This window comes from Carettochelys insculpta, chromosome 31 (assembly GCF_033958435.1).
Source record: "Carettochelys insculpta isolate YL-2023 chromosome 31, ASM3395843v1, whole genome shotgun sequence".
Classification (NCBI taxonomy): Eukaryota; Metazoa; Chordata; order Testudines; family Carettochelyidae; genus Carettochelys; species Carettochelys insculpta.
The window spans coordinates 940598-960730 of NC_134167.1; the positions used below are offsets into that span (position 1 = coordinate 940598).

General features: G+C 42.7%; 1 protein-coding gene across 2 annotated transcripts in view; it reads right to left on the reverse strand.

Moving 5' to 3' along the window:
- Positions 1-20133, reverse strand: part of LRRTM4 (leucine rich repeat transmembrane neuronal 4) — an 882974-nt gene that overhangs the window by 358817 nt on the left and 504024 nt on the right. Inside the window, exons 5-6 of one of the 2 annotated variants that reach the window (XM_074981699.1) lie at positions 16520-16709; positions 12875-14421 (exon numbers count right to left, since the gene is read on the reverse strand). In XM_074981699.1, coding sequence (XP_074837800.1) covers positions 12875-14421; positions 16520-16523 — 1551 coding nt within the window. In that variant the 5' untranslated portion in view covers positions 16524-16709. Of the gene's footprint in view, positions 1-12874; positions 14422-16519; positions 17125-20133 lie in introns of those variants that run through there. The other variant, XM_074981700.1, reaches the window with a different exon arrangement.

The following is a 20133-nucleotide window of genomic DNA, read 5'->3' on the forward strand; positions in this document are numbered from 1 at the left end:
CTAGATCAAAAACAGGCATGGCAGAGCTGCACAGGGCTTTGTAGGTGAGGACAAGAATTTTAGGTTGGGTTTAAACTGCCATTAAAAACCTGTGGCTGGCCTGGACGCACAGGGCTCAGGTTAAGGAACTCTATTTGCAGTGTAGACATTTGTGCCTGGGCTGCAGCCTGGGCTGTTTGACTCATACAGATGCAGAAGTCTGAGACCTAATGTCTATGCTGCAATTACACAGCCTCGCAGTCTAAGCCCCACAATACCAAATCAGCTGGCAGATGTCTGACTGTGGTGGGGACAGCCACTTTGATGAAATACAGGGCAGTCGATAGACTGAAGCAGTCAGATCTGATTTTTATCAGTGTTACTTTAGCTCCAAGAGGTTCCAGCCAAGACTGGGGGCCCCATTGTTGTAGATTCTGTAGAACTAAGATAGCAGTCTGCATAGAGAAGACATAGGGTGGCAGGACAAACAGCAGCACAGACAAGAAGTGATTATGATGCAGGTCACTGGCTGATCCAAGACTAAAATGCCCATGACCCGAATTCATGCTTCTTCCTGACAAATTCTCCACAGTCTGGGAACATTTGAAAAGGGGTTTCGTCCAGCACCATCTCAAATAGGAAGACATAATAAAGATCAACATTAACTGGAATGGGATTTGCTTTGATCAAAGAAACAACATAAAAATACATTTCTCTGTTTCTAACTGAAAACCGACTTAGTGAAAGGCGCTGAGCAGACAGGCCTAGAGATCCTAGAGTGGTAGGGAGGGGTTTGGGCTAGAGCAGAACCCGGAGCTCTATTTTTGGCTCTGCCACGAGCTGGCTCAGTAACACTGGGCAAGAGATATCACGTCTGTGGCCAGTTTTCTTTTCTACAGCAAACTCTTTCATATCCAGCATCCTATCATCTGGAACTCTCAAATAACTGGCATTTTAACCCTAAGTACTTTTTAGTTATGTTTTCCGTACGTACAGCATAGCGAAAGTAAATACAAATAAATAGAGCAAATACAGTATATTTTTACAGTGTACAATACTACTGTTGATAAAAAAGTACTTTGCATACACTTTTATTTGTTTCTTAATATGTAACCTTGTTTTTCTTTAGTGTTTCTTTAGTGTTAGTAGTACACCTCTCTATTATCCAGAATATTTGAATACCCAGCAATCTCCCAGTCCTGAGGCTGCCGAACATGAAACAGTTTACATACAGTAACAGGGATAGCACTACTCACCGAAGATGCTTTGAGAGCAAGAACTAGAAAGTGCTATGCAAAAAGTAGGCATTTTATAACCACAGCGCAGAAACAAAATGAGAAACAACTAGTTCAAGAATCTGCACAAACATATTGCTAACTTACCTCTCGTTTGACTCAAAAGGGTCACCTGCCATAGGCAGTTCTGATTTCATGGCCACAGTGTCCTTCACGTCTGTACTGAGTCTTCCTGTATGGCAAATGTAGACCTAGTCCTCATTATTCGTCCTCTGAGGCAGAGCCCTGTGTAGTTCAAAAGCTCTCCCTTCCCCCCAGCAGAAGGTGGTTCAATAAAACTTACTCCCTCTCCCACCTTGTCTCTCATGTACACAATGGCAAGGATTTATTGCAGACAGAGTTTGCTGTGGACAGCAGCTGATTATAGATCATCATTATCCCCGGCCTTTCCCTCATCTTGGATTTGCATACACAGTGCCTTCTTTTCAGAGACAGCCTGGCACAAACACTGCTGACATCTCCACCTGCTACAGTGTTCCACTTCCGTGCATTCTCCCATTGCAGCTTAATGGGACAAGGCAAAATTAATTCATTAGAGAGTCCGCCCACATACTTCCCAGCCCTCACTTCCCAGATCTTCTTTCCCCAATGACAGCCGGGCACTTTCTGATAGTAAAGTAGCTGGAGCTCCCTGGAATTCACTGGGAATTGATCCATTTTGCTCTTTTGTATATGCCAACAGGGCTACAACCAATCTTGCTGATTTGGCTGCAGCACAGGCAGATGTGATAAAAGCTGATTAGTGTCTAAAATGTTTACCGCTACACCCCATCTATGTTCAGTCCTAAAATACCTGTCTTAAAATGACCAACCACCAGGAAGTCAACAGTGCTCTAAACAAACCACTTGGGAATTTCTCATATCAAAATACTTGTCTAATACAGAGGACTGATCAGGTATTTATATTGTGTAACTTTGGCCTGTAACTCATATAGGTTATGATCTACAGGTATCTGTCAATCCACAGAAAATTCTCTCTCTCTCTCTCTCTCTCTCACACACACACACACACACCTGAGACTTGAACCATAAAGTCTTAGTTTCCAAAGTCACATGACTTAAAAGAAAGAGTTCTTCAACTGGATGCAGATGTTGAACCACAAAGATAAGGGACCCATCAACAAGGGCCACCTTGCACGACTATGGCTCAAAATCAGAGTTTTAGATGGGGATCTCAAAATTGTCTCAGCATTCAGAAATACAAACCTGTTGACAGTCTGTTTCCTAGTGGTTGCTCTTTTGGAGACCTGTGCTGGAATGTACGTGTATGTTTAAGACACCGCTGCTGCATCCCTCATTTGGAAGAATTACTCTGCAATTGTCAGCTGTGAATGGTAAATGGAAATAACATGAAGGTAAACTTCAGCTGGATTTGTCTTTTGCACACTACTGTTCATGTTCCAGTCCTTGGTATACAGAGCATTCACAGATGTGTGCCCGATAAACTTTCACCACTATTTTGAAGGCAAAATTAGGCCCTTTCTTCCCCATTAATGGAGCATAGACTTAGTTTGGGGTCTAATGACACACCCCATGTGCATCATGAGAAAGCTCTGAAACCTGAAGCTTCAGCAACAAACCTCAGATTTTTGCCACTTAAGCTACAGGCCTAATTGTATCAATTAGAAAAAGCAACAGACCTCTCTTCTACTGGACCAGACAAAAAAAAAAAGGAAGGGCACGGCACATGCTTGCCCAGTCTGTTATATACCATCATCCTAAGCCGTTCTAAGAGAAAGACATTTTAGACTTTGGCATGGTCCAGGTTCTACAAAGATCCAGAAAATCTCAAAAACATCTCCAAGATCTGTAACCCACATATCCTCACTTCAGAAGTTAAACTCTGTGCTATATTCAATAGGTCTCATTCTCATTGACACTGAGCCCCCTGTATACACCACTAGCAATGGAAAGAAGCCAGGCAATGAGTGTAAAGTACATTTAAGTTCACCTCATAATGGTGGAGGTGATTTGCACCAAACAATTTTAGTGTCAGGGAGAATCAAGCCCAGTATCTTATGCCAGAACTCCATCCGAACGATGTTTCTGGCCACAGGACATGTGCTAATGAGTTTGCATTTTTGACAAAAAAAATATTTTTAGGGAAAAATAACTAACAGGTTCCACAAATTTTCACCTGTCTTCTACAAAGAGTCTCTCTCCAGCCTGAGCCTATGGGCTTAAACTGAAAAATTAAAGTTAAACTACTGGCAGCACATCACAAGCTGCAGCAGAAGGCGAGGAAGACAGGGTAAAAGAAAAAAGGATATGAGAGATGAGGGAGGTAAGCTGCACTATTCCACCAACACAGGGATTTTTCATAGGTTTCATGCAGTGATTATAATAGGAGGGCATGCACTTTTGTTCTTGGACAAACCTTTTCCGATACAGTGGCCTATCTCTTTCATCAGTCCTTAAAACACACACGGTATTTTTAACACTCAGAAAGGTGATGATTATAGGGAGCTATCGACTAGTGATCTTCCTCTGCCTGCTGCAGGAATGTATAATAAATAGGATAGGATTTGGTGTATTCTGTGAGGTTCATGGTCTTTAATTATTGGCCTCTGATTGAAAAATACTGGCAAGAGTGTAAGAGTTGCAACATATTTAAACAGGAAAGGTTGCCAAGCAGTTAGGGTACCACTATGGGACTTGGGAGATCAGGGTTCAAATTCCTTGCTCCATCACAGGCTTCCTTGTGAGAGACCCTGGTCAAGTCACTCTGTGCTTCAGTTCCACATCTGTAAAATCAGGAGAAAAATCCTGCCCTCCCTCACAGGGGAGTAGGGAGATTAAATATCATGTGGTGCTCATAAACTATTCGAATAGGGCCCATGTAAAGTGCCACAGGCTTGCCCACAGAGCATTACCACTGAGAAATTATTTCTCTGTTGGAAGATGTCTGTAGTATTAGGCCTTTTCCTGTGGTTCAGGGCAGAGAGGAGTCTGCTGTAGGACACCAGTTACAGCTACATCACCTGATGCTTTTATTCTTTAAAAAAAGAATAATTGAAGGCTTCATTTCATATCCTCTTTTTTCATTCACCTTTATGCAAAAGGAAACAAATAACAGAGTGGGATTACTAGGATTTAGCAGTGCGCGCAGTATGGGCCAGATTTTTACAACAGTTCAGCTCCTATTTAAACACCTAAAGACCTCACAAGAATCTCAAACGAGTGCTACACCCAGAAGCTGCACCTGTGGGTCACAGGGCCAGATTGTCGCTAGCATGCTCATCCCTTCAGAAAATCTGGCCACTTACTATGCTGGTTAAATGGGAGCTGAGCTCTTGTGAAAATGTGGCTCCATTTGTAACTGCTGAGCACTTAAAACTCTGGCCCAGAGCACATATAACTACCCCCATTCTTCTATTCTCCGAGCATCAACTCTTACAACAGGGCCAAACCCTGAGAATGTTTGTAAGGCATACCCAGATCTCACTCAGACAAACTTCCAGAAGTTTGGAGCTTGAGGTCCTCTGCCTGCTGCTATACTCCACAATATTGAAGAGTCTCACCTCCTTTATAAAGTCCAGCTCTTCCAAATTGAAATATTTTCCATGGGAGATATTTCCTTTAAGTAAACCAGCTTGTTCACCTTAATCAAATTCCTCATGCAGACAGAAAGCCTTTTCACAAGAGCATCTGCCTTCAGCTGGAAGTGATGTTTCACCCCTTGCACTGCTAAGCTTGACACATGCAGTAGGGAAGATGGCAGCCTAACCAGAATTAGGAGAAAAACAGCATGAGGCAAAACAGTTGAACGGGGGTGCAAGGAACTGAAATTCATGATGCCTTTTCTCAGATACGCTAACAAATATTAATTATAGAGAGAATCTGGAATGATGCCTCCAAGGAACTCCTGTATATAATATATTCTGTTAACAAGGGCAGCCACCTTGCCTCAGTCATCTTTTGACTCTCTTACTTCTGTGCAATTTCCTAGGTATGGAATAAACTTTTTATCCCATTTCCCCAAGTCACTGTTCTGTTGGCAGTCACACCCCTGCTAAAGACTCCCTCTACACGAAGCAAACCAGGATGAAGAGCAACAATTGTTTAAAGCTTTACAAGTTACTTCCTCCTTGGGGTTTTCTATTGTGTTCCATTTTCTCTAGGTTTTGTGTCATGATCTATCTGAGCAACCTCACTGATGCCAAGTTAAGCACACATTAAAGTCTTTGCAGAATTATGACCTTGGACATAATAGGACCTTAGGTCTAATATGTCTTCATATTTGTGCCTTATACAAAGCATTGTTGGTACTTAAACAGATGAATAGTAAATGTCACTAGCATGTCCATATTTTTTCTTCTGGGTTAGTCTTAAAAGGCACAAACACATATTGTGTCTACTGGTGCACATTCCTTTAGTGAGTCTATCCCATGACTAGAGAGGAGAAAATGTAAATCTGGAGAAGTATCATTTAATATGACTGATTTAGTATGTATCACTGAAAATTACAATTACCTTGTCTTTCACTATGTGAAAAGCACAAGGGGACAGGCAGAAGATGCTCTTCCACCTGAACAGGTAGGTTTGTTTGTCAACTGATGATGTGTAGTTAGACTACAAAGAGAATCTGTAATAGCGACATTGTGAGATTCCAAGTTAATTATGTGTCAAAGTTTTTCACATCAACTGCTCAGTGTACAAGGAAAATATATTACTGCAGCCTTGGAAACGTCCCCTGAGGTTCATAAGTCAACGTGAGTTCTTCCCCATATGTTGTGTAGGCACAATGAAGCCTTTATTTACTAGCATGCGACCCAGGATCTTCAAATTATTCCTGTAGTGACAGTTAAGTACTCCTGTTTGCCTTCAATGGGATAAGGAATGGTACAGGTCACTGTTCATGGTACGCTCCTGGACAGTACCTGGCCCGAATCGAGGAAGCTAATGACCCAACTAGAGGACCAACTTCAGTGACAAATCTTGGTCACATGCACATATTGCTCATATGGTAAGAAGAAGAACGGGATAAGATATCTACCTCATTAAACCCCAGGAACACCTCTCAAAGATGCACAAAAATGAACAGAGTCAAGATCACTCAGGTATAACCATGCAAAGCTGAGGCAGCTAACAGGAGTAGAGAGCAGCATAGTCTTGGGTTTGTCACCAAAGAAGGCAGATCAATCTCTCTCACAGGGTGACCAACTAATCAGGCTATTTTTGCATAAGAACATAAACTTTTCTTTAAAAATAAGGTTCTTTAGTTTCTACAGAGGTTTTTCCTACCCAAAACAAAGTTTGTTATTAATGATTAAATTCTTGCATAAGAATGGTCAGACTGGGTCAGACCAAAATATCCTGTCTTCCAACTGTGGCCAATGCCAGGTGTTTCAGAGGAAATGAACAGAACAGGGAATCTGCAAGTGATCCACTCACTGGCTATGTCTACATGTGCACGCTACATCAAAATAAGCTATTTCAATGAATAGCGTCTACACGTCCTCCAGGGCTGGCAACGTCGACATTCAACTTCGACGTTGGGCAGCATCACATTGAAATAGCCGCTGCGAGGGAACATCTACACGTCAAAGTAGCACACATCGAAATAAGGGTGCCAGGAACAGCTGCAGACAGGGTCACAGGGCGGACTCAACAGCAAGCTGCTCCCTTAAAGGGCCCCTCCCAGACACACTTGCACTAAACAGCACAAGATACACAGAGCCGACAACTAGTTGCAGACTCTGTGCATGCAGCATGGATCCCCAGCTGCAGCAGCAGCAGCCAGAAGCCCTGGGCTAAGGGCTGCTGCACACGGTGACCACAGAGCCCCGCAGGGGCTGGAGAGAGAGCGTCTCTCAACCCCTCAGCTGATGGCCGGCATGGAGGACCCCGCTACTTCAATGTTGTGGGACGCGGATCGTCTACATGTTCCCTACTTCGACATTGAACATCGAAGAAGGGCGCTATTCCCATCCCCTCATGGGGTTAGCAACTTCGACGTCTCGCCCCCTAACGTCGAAGTTAACTTCGAAATAGCGCCCAACACGTGTAGCCGTGACGGGCACTATTTCGAAGTTGGCGCCGCTACTTCGAAGTAGCGTGCACATGTAGAAACGGCTACTGTTGCTCATTGCAAGCTTCTGGCAAGCACCCACTAGGGACACTGTTTCTGCCCATCCTGGCTAATAGCCAATGATAGACCTGTCCTCCATGAACTTGTTCCTGCACAGAAGTCCTGGATGCACCACTTACGTCTCAACAGGACTAAAAAGCACAGGCCTTGTGTTAAATATCTGCAGAGGGTTAAATAAACTTCAGGTAGAGGTGGGTTAGTTTTGATAGCAAGTGTCTCATAACAGCATATATCAGCACAGTACATGTTAAGCATACCCCGATACAGCTGGGCTGATAAAATTGCCTTTTCATTGAACAGATGCGAACTGTAATGTACAAACGGGAGAGAGGAAGCACACAGGTGCATAAAGCCAATGCCAAAAGAGACTAGTTGCAGTCTGCTAACAGGATGGTATGAGCCAAAATCATAAGCCTTGCCAGAAAGCTACATGAAACACTGTCATCCATTGATCCCAGTGGAGTTGCACCCGTTTATAACGGGCTTGAATTTAGCTCTAAATCTGTAAAACTAAAGGTAATTCTACTTGTTTCACTAAAAAAACAGCCCATTTTGAAAATGTGGTCACGTTAATTACCCCCCTCTTTGCAGGATATGGTTCTAATTCTGCAGAACACCTAAGAACACACACACACTGTTTGAAGCATGTGCTGAGCCTTGCAGGAAGCAATGGGTTTATGGACCTGTTTGGTTGCTCTGCTACATCAGGCCTGTACGTATACCCAGGTGCATCATTTCAGTGCCATTTACATGCGAGACAATACAAAACCCATATCTGTAGCTTATCTGGGCATGTCTAATCATGGGCACCCTCCAGCTAAAACAACTGGTGACCCTACAAAGCCTGTACAGCCCTAGCCCAGGCTTGGACATTAGTTACTAACTCCTGTATATGCCAGCACATTCACTAGATTATAATGCAATGAGATGGTTAATTCGTCATTCCCTTCCTGCAGCACACACATTTTTCAAGTGAGAAGATGGTTGCTTTTGTTTTTAAGGAGTTTTGGAGGCAGACACAGATTTAAAGGAAAAACACAGTAAAATCAGTGAAGAAGTTGAGCAACTTCAGTGTGTCCCTAAAATACTAGTAATTTATTATGAGAACTTGACCTTTTTTCTCCTTTAAATCTTTATTTTTTGTAGAAGCTGAACTTGGACACAAGGAAAGAGTCAGGCAGACCAGTGGCAAATGATGGCTCTCCCTTACAAAATATGAGTCCTTGCTGAAGTCTCTCTGCCTGAGCAATTAATTATTAATAATATATTCCACTCCCATTTCCACCCCCTATTATGAAACCTGGTATTGCTTAAGATGCTATGGTTTTTATTTCCAATTTGTAAGTGCTGCATATCTACCCTTGTACAAGTGGAACCTGGTAGCTATGGAGACGAAGAATGTTAAATCCAAATGGAGGATGGTATTTCAGCAGGGGCTTACAGATGCTACATGTGTCTTCAATGATCAGATGCTTTCATGTCTCCCCATGTCTCCTGTGCTAAAAAAAGCTTGTGTTCAATAACATTTGTGCAAACACAGGGCAATATTCACAACAATTGCAAACTGAAGTGAATCCATGGATTTCAGTGGAGCTGCACTGATTAACACTGGCTCATTAATAGGTCCATGGAATACACAGTCTGTAGCCTGAGCCTTACAACCATGCACATGCTTAACTTTACGCATATGAGTAAGGCCACTGAAGAAAAATATTCCTTAATATTTGCATTGCAGTAGCACCTGAAGTCAGAGGTGAGTCCTTCATGGCATGAGTGCTACAAAGGCAATTATGAAGAAGCAGCCCCTGCCCCAAACCACTTACAATCTAAGTTATCAGATGAGAGATATTAGTTACAAGAAAAAAATGTACAAAATGGAGAGGTGGACAACAGGACAACAGCAAGATATCAGTGAAAAGCAGTGGCTGCCCCACACCAGTTGCCCAGACCATTTCTTATTGAATCATAGTACAGGTGAGTTATAAGGAGAGATTGAGAACAGGACTGTTCACATGAACACAGGATTATCAATGACGTTGGAAGCTCCAGACTCCTGTCATTTTCTGAGGTCAACCCTTTGGACAGCTAAAATAACGTGGCTGTAAGGCAAGCCTTTCAGCATTGTACCACAGGGAGACCAACAATTTACATCAGCTATAGTGTGGTTGGTATAGGGTTCCTATACCAACCTCAGATTTCCATTGTGCCTTTCACCTTCAAATATTTTCTATATTTTGATCCTGGATTTTTCTCTGCCACTTACATCTTCAATGTTCTTCAAGACTGTTTGTTAGGTAGCAACCAAAAAATCATTCCTCCAACTAAGCAAGAAACACTGGCTCATGCAAATTAACATTTTCCCTGTTGGTTTTTAAACACTAAGTTCCATTCAAATGTTCCTTGATATAGAGGAACAAATTCTGCTCCCACTTACACAGGTTCAAATGGGAACTAACTGGTTATTCCAGACTTGCAATGGTGTGCCTGAGCAGAATTCAGCCTGAAGACCAGAAAATAAAGCAGGGCCCTTATGAATGCAAACTGTACTTCAGACCATGGATTGACATAATAAATCTACATATCTCCAGTGCACACATTTAAGAATCAGGACATGTCTCTGATATCGAAAACGCACAAGTGATTTTCAGAAATGACAGAGCCAGATCCTCAGCTAATGAAATCACAGGCAGTTCTGTTGCAGGTGGTGAAGCTACACAGAACGACAGCAGCTAAAAATTTAGATTGCGGCATGAGACTGCATTTCAAGAGAGTCTAAATGTTCCAATTCCATACATTTATACTGAATTTAATCATTGCTTGTATACATCTGAATGTCTATACTTTGATAGTGAACATATTAGTGCCGAGTTATCAGAGCCTTCTACCTGAAGGTTAAGGTTTGAAAATTTTTTGTCAAAAGTTATGTTGCATTTGCCATCTTTCATAGCACACACTGGAAAGGCAAATGCTTTTAAAATCTCAATTTTTTTTTGCCAAAGCAATCAATTTTTAACATATCAGAACAGGGTGGGCAGTAATTTTTGATGGGGGGTGGGCACTCCAAGATTTTCATAAGTGGTCAAGAGCCACACTTCTCTATGAAGTCCAGGGTTGGAAATTTGGTGTAGAAGGGAGCATGGGGTAAGGGATTCGGGTACAGGATGGGGTGTGGGATCTGAGAGGGAGTTTGAGTGAAGGAGGAGCTTATGACCTGAGGCAGGATATAGGATACAGGGTCTGTGAGGGGGTATGGGTGGAGGGGAGAATTCTGGCCTGGGGGAAGGGTGTAGGAGTGGGCCGAAGATCTGAAAGGGTGTTGTAACCTGGCTGGGGGGGTTTGCATGCTTCACTGCTCCCACACCACCATCAAAATTTCATATGCTGCATTCCCCTCTCCCCCAGTTTCTGGCCAATAGGAGTGGAGATATTTTGCTGGGGAGTGGGAGAAGTACCAAAGCTCTCCCCTGCCATAAAGGCTGGCCATTGGCTGAATTAAAATGCTTGGAGGGCCGGATGTGGCCTTCAGGCTGTATCTTGCCCACCTCATATTAAAATAATGCATTGCAAGCAGGTGATCTCTTGCCTGGTTTACAGAAGCCACTCTGTGCCCTGACATCCTCTCAGCTTTCACTTTTGCATTAAGATACAGGTCAGCATGAAGAATTTATGCCATATCTAGCCCTATAATTCCCTTCATTAATTGCACCAAGATGACATACACTAATCTGTTTGGATGCCATGATCTCATAGCAGAATTATCTATTTTACAACCTCAATTTACTTCAGACATATAGGACTTTCTATGCATTAAAACCACTATAATAATTTCTTTGATTGTGCTGGGCTTTGAATCAGGCCTTCTAGAGACCTAATTCTCCACTGAGTAACTCTGCTGTAAATAAAAAGGAGCATCACAGAAGTTCAAGAAACTGCTTTAGTATACACCTTTGAGAAAACAGAAATTGCCCGTCCAGGGACCCCAGTCCAAAACAATGTAATTCCAATTGTTTCCCACTGGTAATGCTGACAGCAGAATTTGCACCTTCTTTCTCATGACTTCTGATGGCAGTGATGGATGGCTATGAGAAGACATTCCTTCTTAACTGGGATGTTGAGCTAAGAAAAATCACCACTCTCCACAGCCTTTCACTTTTCCTCACCAGCCAACAGGTTCCAGAAGCAAAAATGGTGGTTTTGGATGCCTAAACTGAGACAGCCTTCAGAAGCCTGATTTTCAGAAAGTGCTGAATAATTAACCTCTGAAAAACAGGCTCTTGGAAAGCATTTCCAATTAGTCACCAAAATCATTACTGGGTATTACAAATACCTGCCCTTAACAGATCTGCTTGTCAGAGAGACTGGATGAACTCTATTCTGATTGCAGCTCGACTGTAGGACCACCAACTCTGATCAACTGACATCAGTGGGAATACAATGAATGTAAATCAGGTTTCTTCTTTGGGTCTCAACAACAATGAGCTGCCATTGCTCTAGTACCAGTAGAGAGCGCACAACATCAAGCTACCAAGTATAAGTTGCTAATAAAGGTACAGTGTTGAAATGTAATCACATAAAGCCTCTTTACCACGGATAAATGAGCAGTGGTGATCAAAAATAACCCACCCCTTTTTATTATCCATGTTCAAATCATTACAGAAAACTTCTATGACAGCTCAACATTAAGCTGATAAAGTTTAAGAACTTTGGGACATAGACAATGATGACTATTCCTGCCTTCATCTTCCATACAATCAGAATCAAATTGACACCTAGTGTCAAAGGACTCAACTCTCTTGATCACAAATGCAGTATATCCTCTCTAGGCCGCATCCAACCATGGCCCATCAACTGCTAGTTGATGGCAAAAATATCAGGCACTTGCAAATGTATCTTTTGACATGGGTCTTCAAGTCCCCAGTTCAGCAAAGCACATACGCAAGTATTTAAATCCATCCTGTTTCAGAAAAGCACATAAGCTTTGTTAACTGTCATGGTGTCACTGTATTTATGTGATCTGCTGAATTGGGGACCAAATGTGAAAATATTAGTGATGAGTTTAACAGTATTATTTTTCTGAGACCATTCAAATGTGATGTGATTTGGTATAAACCCTGGAATACTACCCTTTTATCTGTTTTCTCTTTTAAACAGCAGGGGCTTTAATCCCCTCCCACTTACACCTAATTAGGAGTGCCTCCCGTAAAGTGTTGTACCAGTGTAAAAGGGTTACATGCAAGACCAGAATTGAGCCTCTGATGTCCTTAACATGGCTGTTTATTCCAACTTAATCTTATCCTTGAACAAACTTCTTTCAAATTTAAACTGTTGAAAATGGCCACCGTCAGTTCCCTGAAGTTGTAATTTAATTAAATAACCTTTCACACTGAGCAAACCCAAAAGCAAAAAGGCTCATTAATCTTTCTAGTGATTAGAAACACCTAAAGAGCTTCAAACATTTACCTCTCCTTCTCAGCTGCTGAAATGGTTTTAGGAGGATCATGGTTCATACCTCACATTCCCTGGAGCCAGAGATGGTATATGTGCAGGGCCCAGATCCATTAACCGATACATCCATGGTCTCAGAGTTTGTCGGCTTGTAGTCCACGTAATACTCCTGTAAAGGGGAGTTCATTTGCCTTTCGGACTCTCTGGCCTTTTTCCTGCGCCTCTTCATAAGAGAATGTTGTTGCAGTTGTTTCATGCTGGCTGGGTAGCGCTTCCATGACACGTAGATAACCAACAAAATCATAGCCACTGAGAGAAAGAGGGCAACACTCCCAGCAATGATTTTATGAAAGGAAACATGCTCATACTCTGGTTCCGCTCCAGGGGTTGGTAAGTCTGGAGAAGGAGTTGGCATCACAGAGTTCATCTGATTACTTTCCAGACTGGAAATAGTAGGTTTGGGGATAAAGAGAGGTCTCTGGGGAGTTTTAGGTGGCTGGTATGATCTTTCAGTGACCACAACTTGGATTTCGGCACAGATATTATATGTTTCCACTGCATCGGTCACCTTTTCACCCTGAATTTGCTTAGGGCCCGCACATATCATGGTACTTTCTTTATTCCCCTTGAAATTCTTAAGCCAAGCAGCCAGAGGACAAATGCTTCTAGTACATTCCCACATATTTCCAGACAGAGTGATCGATATTAGTGAGATCCATGTGTTGACAGTCTCTTGAGAGATGTTGGTGAGTTTGTTGGAATCCAAGTTCAGCTTTTGCAAGTTGGGCAGGCATTTGAAGGTCCCAGGTTCTATCCCAGCGATGTCATTCCCCGATAAATCCAAGTTGTGCAAAGAACTCCAAGTCCATGTCAACCCTTGGTTAATAGACCGGATCCTATTCCATTGCAGATAAATGGAGCGGAGGTTGAAGAGGCGTGGAAAGTGGGCAAAGTTGATCTTCGAAAACTGATTGTGCTCCAAGTGGAGCTCTGTCAGCTTCAAGAGCCCAGCAAAAGCATTACGGGATAAACTCCGCAGGCGGTTGTATCCCAAATCCAGAAAATCGAGATTTCGGCAATCTTGAAAAACTCTGATTGGCACCGTTTTCAATGAGTTCGACCGCAAGTGCAAGATCAAGAGTTTGCGAAGGCCCTTAAATTGCTCAGACTGCAATACCTGCAACTTGTTGTAAGAAAGGTCCAGATTGCGGAGATTGGGGACTGGGTGAAATGTTTTGTTGTGCAGATAGGTAATTTTATTGGAGCTCAGAATTAATTCTTTCAGCCGTCGGATCCCCTGAAATGCATCCTCGTCCACAGCACTGATGTAATTATGGTCAAGATAAAGCCATATCAGCTGATTTAGGCCTGCAAACTGATTTGATTTAAGCTTTTGGATGCTGTTGTACCGTAGCGATAAGCCTTGAGATCCTCCAGAAATATTCTGAGGGATGTCTCTGAAAGCATGTGACTCACAGTACACAATCTTGCCATCACATCTGCAGTTCTTGGGGCAAGCTCGCTGAGCCCCAGCAAGCATAAGGAACAGCACTGTGGGCAGTAGCACTAACACCACACTCATGCCTCTCAACTGCTTAATTAAATGGAAACCTACAATATTAAAAAGAAGACAAATGTCCATTTTAAAGCTATTAAAATAAATCACCCGCAGATTACTAACGTCAATAGAGTTTCTGCTAAGGCATCAGTGGCATAGCTGATTTGAAGACAGCCTGTTTGGTTTTTGTTTGTTGTATAAATATCTATGGATTTGAGTTCCTATCCTACATTCCCTCAATTCCCCTCCCCGCTCTTATTATTCAATTACTTTTAAGTGATTTATGACCTCATTGGATGAATGGGAATCCATTTGCTCATCATTTGCTCTTACGTACATCAGTACTCCATGCAGCTGTTAGAGCCTTATCATTAGCAGCTGAGACTTTAGCAATACATGTGTTTGTCAAGTCACTGTGCTGAATTCACTGTACTATTGGAAAAGGAAATGAGAAACGGTTTCTGGTAGTTCAACAAGTAAAACGTTCCTTAATAAGCCCAACGGTATAGAAATCTTTCCTAGCCCAATCGCAAATAATTAACATGAAATAAGAGCTAACACAGGCAGATAGATATGTATCAAAGTTTGTCCATTGCCTTTAAAATGTATGTATATTGCGGAATGAAACAGAAGAGGTATGGTTTAACACATGGATTTCTAAATAATTCTGGTGCTGCATTTCAGTTACTTGTTATTTCCATACATACACACACAACACCAACACAGAGATGTATCTGTATCTTATAACATTTGTACCAGACCCTGATATGAAGATGAGTTTTATTAACATTAATATTTCAAAATAAAATGACCATTATTCAAATATGTGTGTGTATTTATCCACACATAGCTCATATTGCCATACAGACATCACTATCTATGTGTATATTTTATGTGCTATATGTAAATATATACACACCTGTATGTGAATGCTGACTTAAGAGCAGCAAAAACAACAAAGTTTAAAGAACAAAACTGGAATCTGAATCCCTCTCCTCACTGCTGCTGATTTTTCATATTTTGCATTTCAGATGTCAAATTGATTGTCCTGTATTGATGATATGTGAACATAGTCACAATCATGAGAAGAGGTCTGAGAAAATCCAGCACACACACACACATACAAACAAACACTTTCTCAAGGGCTGTAATAATCTGGGGACCACTGGCTCTCTCCTGAGTTGTAATCTTACTCACAATTAGGGTGCTTTCTGCCATCAGGAGAATTTCTCTCTTCTATAAATAATGGCTTTATTATTTGTGTGCACCTCTCTCTCTCTCTCTCTCTCTCTCTCACACACACACACAAATCCTGTACTGCAGTTATTTGCTCTCTTGTGGTCCAATTTTAAACCATGAGGCAAGCAGAGCAAGAATTCTTAATCCAGAAAGCCTCTACATGTCTCTGCCTTTCACTTCAATGGCTAGGTTTTTAATTTAAATCCTGATATTTTACTATTGGCTATGGGCCAACAGCAGCACAGAAATATATTTGGGTTATTATAGACCAGAGTGGGGGTGGGGAGATAAACCGGTCACACTTGAAAAAATAAGACTGGCAAATGACTGCTGGAAATATAGCTACATTATGGATATCTTTTTAAATACTGAGTGACCCTTTTCAAAATCATCTATACAACGAAATCCATTACCTCTGTACCCCCTCCCATCCCCCCACATGTTCCTCACAAGCTGCAAAGTGTTAAAATTCCTTCCTGACAGCCTGTATAAGAGATCTACCGGCTTGTTTAATAGGAATATAAACCCAGAAGAAACCCTACAGGTCTCTCTCTCATATATATATATATATATATATATATATATATATATATATATATATATATATATATATATATGTACTTAGCTCTGTATGTAGAGGTGTGTGGGTGGGTTGCATAGCTTGTGAATGTACTTCATGCAGTCCTAAAGTCAGTGCATGCCTTTCATTAATTACATATAAAAACACTGCAGGAGGAAAGATGGGGGAAACATGATCTAAAAATATAATAGCAAGTACAGTGAGTCACCTGGCAAAGAAATGCACTGCTGCTATTTAGATTGTTCTCCCTCTTCAACAGCTAATATTCTGTCTGAAAAACCTACTGTACCATTACATCAGTGCCAAGAAAGATACAACAAAAGTTCACTTACCCATCCTTTTGTCATCCACAAATGTATCCCTTTTTCTTCCTCCAGCTGTTTTCTCCGGTCTGACTTGCTTTTTTTTTTTTTTTTTTTTTGGTAAATTGGGTCTCCTTTCTTTAAACCATCATGTCACAGCACAGCTGTCAGTCACAGCACCATCGTCCAGCATGCATGCTAGTAACCCACACAAAGTTCCCTAGAGAGGACAAGCAAGAATTTTGGGGATGAGGAAAGGAAGGGAGGGGAAAAGGGTGGGGGAGGGAAGACAGGACTGGGATGCAAAGGTGATGTGGGGGACCCTAACCTCTCAGAGCCATTGTGTAAGTCTTTAGAGAAGAGATAGCATTAACTGGCAATCTGCAGGGAAAAACAATAGCACCTCACGAAGGTAAGCCAACTTCTCTGTGAGGAACACGAAAATCTTCCCCTGTGCCTAGCATCCCTTATTCTGCTGCCTTTTGCCATTCCCAGACATAGCAATCCAGCCTCCAGCGTGCCAGTTCTTGAAGCAGGCAGGCCTCCTGGCTGTATAAGACGACCCCCGTTTAAAAGCTATTCAGGACAGGTTTATCCATTTAGCTGATCAGGTTTAAAGTGGTTTGTAGCGGTGCTGAGAGGCAGCTCTTGTCTAATTCAGAAGGCTTTCCAGAGAGAGCTGATGCTCTGGAGCTTGTTGGTGCTAATGTTCTAGTTTGCGATACACGGAGTGCCCTCCACTGGAGAAAAGAGATTGAACATTAAAGGCATGAACAAGCGATCCTGTCATTGCTATGCAGACTTTTCCCTTTCAGAAAGAAAATTAAAGACACAGATTGCTTCTCCCTGCTCCCACCCGTACCCCATCTCTCTGCCTAGATTATTAAATGTTTATGCCATGATTTTCATGCAGTGACTGTAAAAAACTAAATAAAACACCTGTTTCCTGCACATTTAGCAAGCTGCATGAGCTAAAAAATCCTTCTAAATGTGAATATTTTTCTTCTGTAAATTATAAATCGTTTTATTTTCTTTATAAGCAGGGGAAGGGGGCAAAGGGAGTAGATACTTGCAGATTTAAAATGAAAGTGATTTTAAAGTGGTTAAGCAGGGGCTGTGAAATATACAAATCAATCATTCACATCAAGGGAAATTAATTAAAAGTTCCACATTACAATGTAGATATGTTGACATTTTTTTTTTCCCCTTTAACTAGGTAAATTGCTGTTTGTCAGAAAAATAAAAACATAACTATCCAGTGCTGGGCTGGAGCTGCACAGTTATTTATACTTTATTCCCCTTTTTATATTTAAAAGCAGTGTGGCATGGCTCATAGGACACTGGACTGGGACTCAGCAGACCCAGCTCCTACTCTCAACTCTGCTACAGACTTGTTCTTTGATCCTGGGCACCTCACTCCTGTGACTATGTTTCCCCTCCCACCCGTTGTGTGCCATGTCTGTTTAGTTCCCAAACACCTTTCATCAAAAGGGAGTGACTGCGTCATTGGGCAGCTTCTGTCCTAAGTGCCCTCTTGCACCAGACCACAAAACAAGGAGGGAAGACTTAGCTTCTCAGAGTCAGATGCAACATTTTGTTCATGGTCAGAACAGAGAGGAAACCGAGACAATCTCTGGACATGCATATACTGCTGCTGTACGTGTTCAATACGCCACAGAGCACCGATGACTAAACCTGCCCTCCCTAAAGCCAAAAGCTCATGTTCACAGCAGCTTTCTACACCGTCCCGCAGGTTGCTCCTTCCCACTCACCCTCTTGACAGTACATCTCCAGACTTTTCCAAGGGTCAGCCCTCTCTCTAGGGCTCCACTTTCCATCCCAGAGCGCTTCTTTCTTACGACTCTTCCTCAGCAGCCCCAAATCAGGTCTCCCATGTCAGAACACCTCCTCCAGAACTCCCTGCCTGTGCATTCTCCCCTGGCTCAGGGAACCCCATCCAGGAGCAAGCACTTGTTCTGAGGCCCGGCTTCTGCCACCCCTCACTCAGAACTGCTGTGAGAGGGCTTCCCACAGTGTCCCACTCACCAGGTCCCACTGCCTGGCAGTCCTAGCTTTGCTCCTGGGATCTGCCTTCCAGCAACAGACCTCAGGAAGAACAACAGTCTAGCCCCTCTGCTGTCATCCTGATAGTTCCTCTCTCTTCCTGCTTTCCTCACAGACCACCTCCAATCTCCTGGTCACCTGCTGCTTTTAGCGGCCAATCTCCTGGACTGACCCACTCTGTTGTCCACCTCTCTCCCTTCTTAGGACCAGACACATTCACTGAAGTCTAACTGATGTCAACCCAACATGTGCAGGTATGCTGGCCTCTTCCCTCTTAAGGGCCAGTGTCACCCTGTGACCGGCAATCTCGTGCTCTGGGCCAGACTGGCAAAGGTACTCAGCTCCCATTTGGAAACTCACATGAAATGCAGATTTTCACAAGTGCTCAGTGCCTCCCTTTGTGACCACATGCAGCCAGGTACTCAGAAGAGCTCAGCACTCAACCCTCAGATCCTCTGAAAAATCCAGCCACACATCTATGAGCTTTAAATGGGAACTTATGAAGAATTAGTCCCCAACTGAAGATGCTGGCATCCTGACAATAGTGGTTGATATGTCTATCACCTAGGCTGAGGACTCAGGCCGCTGCTGCTATCAATTTCATAGTATTAGCAATAATACAATGTGGGGATCATTCTAATCTTGAGCTCTTTGATTGATTGACTACTGGCTCCGATGGGAATTTTTCCTAAGTGAAAACTGGGGCTCCTCTGATCAATTCCAGATGAACTCAGTGGGCTGCTCCCCACCCCACTCTACACAGGCTCAAGTACAGGATCTAGGCCCAAGGGAAGAGATCAGTATTTGGCCCTTAGTAACTAGAGATGGGCAAAACAGCTCCGGGGAGCATAGAGATAAGCTCAAATACAAATTTCTGACCCAAATCCAACATCTCAAATTGAGGGAAGTTTTGATCCAGGTTTTAGTTCTGACCTGTAGTAAAGATATGAGGCAATAAACAAAACTCTTTCATACTCTGACATTGGACTACATGAGCAGTCATCACATTTGATATTTTAGCAATTTAACAGCTAATCTGATCTTGGAACCCACCCTAGTAGGATCGTGATTTAAGCCTAAGAGGAAACGTGATACTGAAGCCAATTGAACTACGTCCCTCTCAGGGATCTGACCAAGGAACTACAGCTCCCAGCATGCCTTGGTTTCCCCCATCATGCATGCAGACTCCCCCCTCTGCATAGTGCAGCTGGGAGGAAGGGAGAGAAACCAGACATGGGCCTGGGTGGAGGTGTGTGTGCACTCTTTGCACACACATCTCTATGTATGGGCCTGCACTAAATTATCTCCAGCACCATGGCCTCTTGTCCCCATTTGGGCTTCCTCTGCTCCAGGGCTGTGAGGGAGCTGCTGCAGCCTGACAAGAAGCTTGTCTGCAGATAGCCCTGGCTAATAACCCTGCTGCCTAGACTTCTGGGGTCCAGTCAGTACATGTGACCGGACTTGGCCAGCTCCTCTTTTTGACCAGATTTTCCAGTTGAAAACTGGGCACCTGGCAACCCTAGCTGAAGGTCATGCTCAAGCATGATAAAAATTTCTAATGTAAAGGTCAGTGTCTTGGG